This window comes from Sprattus sprattus (genome assembly GCF_963457725.1).
Source record: "Sprattus sprattus genome assembly, contig: scaffold_83, whole genome shotgun sequence".
Classification (NCBI taxonomy): Eukaryota; Metazoa; Chordata; class Actinopteri; order Clupeiformes; family Clupeidae; genus Sprattus; species Sprattus sprattus.
In genome coordinates, this window is record NW_027666917.1 from 52,501 (window position 1) to 60,000 (window position 7,500).

At 44.5% G+C, this 7,500-nt stretch overlaps 1 protein-coding gene across 1 annotated transcript in view; it reads right to left on the minus strand.

Moving 5' to 3' along the window:
* The window catches only part of snx9b (sorting nexin 9b), a 31,766-nt gene that overhangs the window by 2,124 nt on the left and 22,142 nt on the right, over positions 1-7,500 (minus strand). Inside the window, exons 12-19 of the mRNA XM_080860957.1 lie at positions 6,494-6,600; positions 4,256-4,359; positions 3,606-3,683; positions 3,282-3,358; positions 2,480-2,569; positions 1,299-1,413; positions 843-934; positions 1-314 (exon numbers count right to left, since the gene is read on the minus strand). The exon at positions 1-314 is cut by the window's left edge and continues 2,124 nt beyond it. Coding sequence (XP_080717083.1) covers positions 267-314; positions 843-934; positions 1,299-1,413; positions 2,480-2,569; positions 3,282-3,358; positions 3,606-3,683; positions 4,256-4,359; positions 6,494-6,600 — 711 coding nt within the window. The 3' untranslated portion in view covers positions 1-266. The remainder of the gene's footprint in view (positions 315-842; positions 935-1,298; positions 1,414-2,479; positions 2,570-3,281; positions 3,359-3,605; positions 3,684-4,255; positions 4,360-6,493; positions 6,601-7,500) is intronic.

Consider the following 7,500-nt stretch of genomic DNA (forward strand, 5'->3'; position numbering starts at 1 on the left):
ATATACATATAAAACCTGATTTGGCAATACTGTGAGTGAGACAGAGAGAGAGAGAGAGACAGAGAGAGAGAGATCTGGAGATGGAAGACAACAAAAGCGAGAGAAAGAATTAAAGAAAGGAGGAATTAAGAAAAAGACAAAGACAGATGAAGGGATGAAAAAGTAAAGAGAGAGAAAGAGAAAGAGAAAGAAAGCTGTTGAGCGCTGCGGTCGGTTGGCATCTCTGACATGATGACATCACGACATCACATGATGACATCACGACATCACATGGCGGTAAACTGACTGTGAGCATGTTTCAGCTTCTCAGCAATCTAAAGAAACAGAAGAGGACAAACCCTTTAAAATATTATTATTACCCTCTTTCCGTAAAAATTATTATTATTACCCACTTTCCTTTAATATAACCCTTTAAAATGATTATTATTACCCACTTTCCTTTACAATTATTATTACCCACTTTCCTTTAAATGATTAATACAACCCACTTCCCTTTAAAATGATTATTATTACCCACTTTCCTTTAAAATGATTATTATTACCCACTTTCCTATAAAATAAGCCTTTAAAAACGTACCCCGCCCTTTAAAAAAAAAAAAAAAAAACGAACTAGGACCAACCACACATATACACACTCACTCACACACACACACACACACACACAGACACAAACGCACACAAACCAGTTTGTCTATTGGAAATGTTAAAAAAGAGAATGTGAATGTGTGTGTGTGTGTGTGTGTATGTGTGTGTGGGTGTGTGTGTGGGTGTATGTGTGTGTATGTGTGTTTATGTGTGTGTATGTGGAAATGTTAGATAAAAAGAGAATTGTAAAGTCTTACCGTTTCATAGAACTTGACCTGCTGCTCGAGGTACAACCTCATCACACGGTTGTAGTCATAGATACGGTTGCTATGGAAATGGTTCATCTCAGCTGGGAAGAGGAACAGTGGGACAGTTTAAAACTCGTAACTTATGATGCGTATGACATCGTGCTCAGAAGCAGTTAAACTTGTACCTTGTAATGCGTATGACATCGTGCTCAGTGTGTGTGTGTGTGTGTGACATCGTGCTCAGAAGCAGTTAAACTCGTACCTTGTAATGCATATGACATCGTGCTCAGTGTGTGTGTGTGTGTGTGTGTGTGTGTGTGTGTGTACCTTGTAATGCGTATGACATCGTGTTCAGTGTGTGTGTGTGTGTGTGCTCAGAAGCAGTTAAACTCGTACCTTGTAATGCATATGACATCGTGCTCAGTGTGTGTGTGTGTGTGTGTGTGTGTGTGTGTGTGTGTGTACCTTGTAATGCGTATGACATCGTGCTCGAGTGCTTGGTCATGGTGATCTTATCAGCAGCGGTGATCTTACTCGTGGCCACCAGTTTGTCCGCTTCCTTCACCTTCTCTATGGCAGCCTAGGACACAGACGAGAGCTAGCTGGGTTACCATGGCAACAGCTCAGACGAGTGGTAGCTGGGTTAGCATAGAAACAGCTCAAGTGAGTCGTAGCTGGGTTAGCATGGGAACCATGGCAACAGCTCAGATGAGTGGTGGCTGGGTTAGCGTTAGCATGATACACCAGAGACATGAGAACCATGGCAACAGCTCAGCCGTCTCCTCCTCTGCATTTAATTTCACATCTATGATTCTACTGAACTCTCCAGGGTGCTAATTAGGCGCTAACATGCTACACAGGCTGCTAATTAGGTGCTAACATGATACACAGGGTGCTAATTAGGTGCTAACATGATACACAGGGTGCTAATTAGGCGATATAATGCTACCCAGGGTGCTAATTAGGCGCTAACATGCTACCGAGGGTGCTAATTAGACGCTAACATGCTGATACCACCAAAGTGGATCTGAACTGGCCACTGCTCATCTTACACGAAAGCCATTTAGCACACTAGCATGCTAGCATTAACTTACATTTATTTCAGGATTTTTAGATAACTGAACTGACAACATGCTAGTTAGCGAGTGGTCTACTTTAAGTACCATGGACGGCTAGTTAGCGCGTGGTCTACTTTAAGTACCATGGACGGCTAGTTAGCGCGTGGTCTACTTTAAGTACCATGGACGGCTAGTTAGCGCGTGGTCTACTTTAAGTACCATGGACGGCTAGTTAGCGAGTGGTCTACTTTAAGTACCATGGACGGCTAGTTAGTGCGTGGTCTACTTTAAGTACCATGGACGGCTAGTTAGCGAGTGGTCTACTTTAATTTCCATGGACGGCTAGTTAGTGCGTGGTCTACTTCAAGTACAATGGACGCTAGTTAGCGCGTGATCCTGCAATATTACTGCTCAATGCTCAACTTAGTGGCCCACATGTCGTTTAGGGCTCAGGAACATGTGGACACACACACACTCACACTCACACTCACACTCACACTCACACTCACACACACACACACACACACACACACACACACACACACACACACACACACACACACACACTGTCAGGTCTAGGTCAAGTACCTTGTGGACTCCGATGGTGTCGGGAAAGCATCCCAGAAGGCCCTTGTACTCGTTGTTGGTCTCCATGAGGAAGTGCAGGTCTTTCTTGGGCTGATAGTGACACACAGACACACACACACACACACACACACACAGACACACACAGACACAGACACAGACACACACACACACACACACACACACACACACACACACATAAGCTACTTAGTATAGTCTGACAAGTGTATACATCAATAAAGAGGCTTATCTACATGTATCGATGAGGAAGAACTTTCCGGTGGAATTCATACTGAGATCAATAATCCAGTTCTACTCTAGGCATTCTAGGAAAAATGGCCGCCCTTCCTGCCACAACACTAGAAGCTTTAGAGCAGAAGGATCCAAGAAACCAGATGACCTGGTTCATCAAATGACGTGGTCATATCTCTGCTATGAGCTTAAGCAGTGGAAGGTGTGTGTGTGTGTGTGTGTGTGTGTGTGTGTGTGGTGACGTGTGGTCATATCTCTGCTACGAGCTTCAGCAGTTGGAGGTGGTGTGTGTGTGTGTGTGTGTGTGTGTGTGTGTGTGTGTGTGTGTGTGTGTGTGTGTGTGTGTGTCTGGTGACAGCGGCGTGTTCATAGCTCTGCTATGAGCTTCAGCAGTGGGAGGTGGTGTGTGTGTGTGTGTGTGTGTGTGTGTGTGTGTGTGTGTGTGGTGACGGCGTGGTCATAGCTCTGCTATGAGCTTCAGCAGTGGGAGGTGGCATGTCTGTGTCATTCTTCTTCCTCCTCCATAGGTGGCGCTGCAGGCTGTGTGTCCTACCTGCTCGGCCACCATCAGAGCGATCTCTTCATAGGTCTTCCCTGCTTCTGACAGTGCGTCTGTGAGGGTGGCCTCCCCTGAAGACAACACACACACACACACACACACACACACACACACACACACACACACACATAAACATTAAAGCCAATAAGGAAACAAAAACAACATGCAAAAAGGTCTTTATCACCCTAAAACTACTATAAAACACTGGTGTTCCATACAAAACGCAGATAAATGGTAATTTGGCAAACACTTTGTAAAACACTACAGGGTGTGAGTGTGTGTGTGTGTGTGTGTGTGTGTGTGTGTGTGTGTGGCTACCTTCATATCCACTGCTGTTGAAGACCGATGAGAGGTTCTGGAAGCCCTTACCGATCCGCTGGTATTCTTTAGGCAGGGCTGGAAGAGGAACACAAACACAGTTCACACACACACACACACACACACACACACACACACACACACACACACGTACACCCCAAAGGCAAACTACACTTCCCCCCCCTCTGACACTGAGTCTGCTGACTGCTGTGGCATATGATACGGCCTTCAGCATATCTGGAACTAACTGGAAATATCAACATTGTTTAAAATGAGGACACATCAAGGTCTGTGTCTGTGTCTGTGTCTGTGTGTCTGTGTGTCTGTGTGTCTGTGTGTCTGTGTGTCTGTGTGTCTGTGTGTCTGTGTGTCTGTGTCTGTGTCTGTGTCTGTGTCTGTGTCTGTGTCTGTGTCTGTGTCTGTGTCTGTGTGTCTGTGTGTCTGTGTGTCTGTGTGTCTGTGTGTGTGTTTACTGTTTTGTGTGTGTGTGTGTGTGTGTGTGTGTGTGTGTGTATTTGTGTGTGTGTGTATGTGTGTGTTTGTTTGTGTGTGTGTGTGTGTGTGTGTGTGTGTGTGTGTTTTTGTGTGTGTATGTGTGTGTGTGTGTGTGTGTGTGTGTGTGTGTGTGTGTGTGTGTGGTGTTCACTCACGTCCTGTACATCTCTTCCAGTGCTCCTGCCCAACCGTCAGCAGGTCTTTCACACCGTCATCCATCGCTTTAGTAAACCTAGTAAACTGCTCACACTTGTGTTCTCTACACACACACACACACACACACACACACACACACACACACACACACACACACACACACACACACACACACACACACACATAACTCATGATGCTTGCAGATAGATTTGTCAGTAGTAAATAAGGCAATCAGGGTAGTACGGCCATGATGTTTGTGTTTATAATGACTGGCTGCCCAGTCTAACAGGAGACACACACACACACTCTCACACACGCACGCACACACACAAGCACGCACACACACATACACACACACACACACACATGATGTTGGTGTTGATTAGGACTGGCTGCCCAGTCTAACAGGAGACATACACACACACACACACATACATTCTCACACACACGCACACGCACATGTACACGCACACGCACACGCAAACGCAAACGCAAACGCAAACGCAAACGCACACACGATGTTGGTGTTGATTAGGACTGGCTACCCAGTCTAACAGGAGACTAGATATCAATGCTGTGGCCTATAGTTAAATGTATACAGGATTATAATGACCTGTTCAAGAGCAGCATGAGTAGATATTTCTGTATTATATTATAATGGGCTGTTCAAGAGCAGCATGATCCTGGTGTTGAGTAGATATTACTGTATTATATTAAAATGGCCTGTTCAAGAGGAGCTGGTGTTGAGTAGATATTACTGTATTATATTATAATGGCCTGTTCAAGAGGAGCTGGTGTTGAGTAGATATTACTGTATTATATTATAATGGCCTGTTCAAGAGCAGCTGGTGTTGAGTAGATATTACTGTATTATATTATAATGGCCTGTTCAAGAGGAGCTGGTGTTGAGTAGATATTACTGTATTATATTATAATGGCCTGTTCAAGAGCAGCTGGTGTTGAGTAGATATTACTGTATTATATTATAATGGCCTGTTCAAGAGGAGCTGGTGTTGAGTAGATATGACTGTATTATATTATAATGGCCTGTTCAAGAGGAGCTGGTGTTGAGTAGATATTACTGTATTATATTATAATGGCCTGTTCAAGAGCAGCATGATCCTGGTGTTGAGTAGATATTACTGTATTATATTATAATGGCCTGTTCAAGAGCAGCATGATCCTGGTGTTGAGTAGATATTACTGTATTTTATTATACGGCTCTTCAGAACGTTCCAAAAAGTACCGTTGATTTGAATGGGCCATCCCTACGTCATAGGTCACATTAATTCCTGATAACATACCGCTGCGAAAAGATAATGACCGCTGTCATTGGCAACGGGTTTTGTACTTCTAATTCACATCTTTCATATCATTCCGCTAGAAGTCCAGTCATTTTAACGCAACAGTAGAGAGTAATTTGAAGTCAGCAAGTAATGGGTTGCTATGCAACACCTGAAACTTCAAAGTTCTATTTGCTTGAAGAACTATTTATTTCTAAACGGGACTCATGAAACGGCAACTAAATCATTAAAAAGAGGTATGTTGGAGGAATGTCTTCTATCGTTTTTGGCAAGTAACCGTATAATAAGCGCGTCGGGGTGTTGTTCGCCCAGTCGGGAATTATTTTTGTAGAATGACCTCCGGACAATACATTATCCCTTACATATTATAATGGCCTGTTCAAGAGGAGCTGGTGTTGAGTAGATATTACTGTATTATATTATAATGGCCTGTTCAAGAGGAGCTGGTGTTGAATAGATATTACTGTATAATATTATAATGGCCTGTTCAAGAGGAGCTGGTGTTGAGTAGATATTACTGTATTATATTATAATGGGCTGTTCAAGAGCAGCTGGTGTTGAGTAGATATTACTGTATTATATTATAATGGCCTGTTCAAGAGCAGCATGATCCTGGTGTTGAGTAGATATTACTGTATTATATTATAATGGGCTGTTCAAGAGCAGCTGGTGTTGAGTAGATATTACTGTATTATATTATAATGGCCTGTTCAAGAGCAGCATGATCCTGGTGTTGAGTAGATATTACTGTATTTTATTATACGGCTCTTCAGAACGTTACTGTATTATATTATAATGGGCTGTTCAAGTCACTCACATTTCAATGGGGGTCGATATCTGGCAACCCCTCGGGGGTGATACTCTCACACACACACACACACACACACACGCACACACACACACGCACACACACACACTCACACTCACACTCACACTTCAATGGGGTCGATATCTGGCAGTCCCTCGGGGTCGATGGTGGAGAAGATCATGGCGCCCACGGCCTCGTCCTTCTCTGCTTTCCTCTTGCCCAGCTTCCAGTCCTGAGAGGAGAGGAGAGGAGAGGAGAGGAGGTCACACACACACACACACACACACACACACAGACAGACAGACAGACACAGACACAGACACACGCACAGACACAGACACAGACACAGACACAGACACAGACACAGACACAGACACAGACACACAGACACAGACACAGACACAGACACAGACACAGACACAGACACAGACACACAGACACAGACACAGACACAGACACAGACACACAGACACACAGACACACAGACACAGGCACACAGACACACACACACATTGTATCTTTCTTTCTGCCCTTTCTTATACAAACGCACAATCTTTTCCCCTTTGGCGAATGTCCTGCAGGGATGATGGGATACATTCTGTATATTATATATTTGGTAATGCATCAATCAATCAATCAATCAATCTCTCTCTCTCTCTCTCTCTCTCTCTAATGAATCAATCAGTCTTCTCTTCTCTCCATTCTCCTATTCCTCTCTCTCCCTCTCCCTCCCTCTCTCTCTCTCTCTCTCTCTCTCTCTCTCTCTCTCACCTTCTCGTACTTGTATGAGAGGAAGAGCTGGAAGACGTCACTGGTCTCTCTCTCTCTCTCTCTCTCCGGTCTCTCTCTCTCTCTCTCGGTCTCTCTCTATCTCTCTCTCTCTCGTCCTTGTATGAGAGGAAGAGCTGGAAGACTTCACTGGTCTCTCTCGGTCTCGGTCTCTCTCTCTCTCTCCCCCTCCCTCCCCTCCCCCCCCCCCTCTCTCTCTCTCTCTCTCTCTCTCTCTCTCTCTCTCTCTCTCTCTCTCTCTCTCTCTCTCTCTCTCTCTCTCTCTCTCTCTCTCTCTCTCTCTCTCTCTCTCTCTCTCTCTCTCTCTCTCTCTCTCTCTCTCTCTCTCTCCTACCTTCTCGTC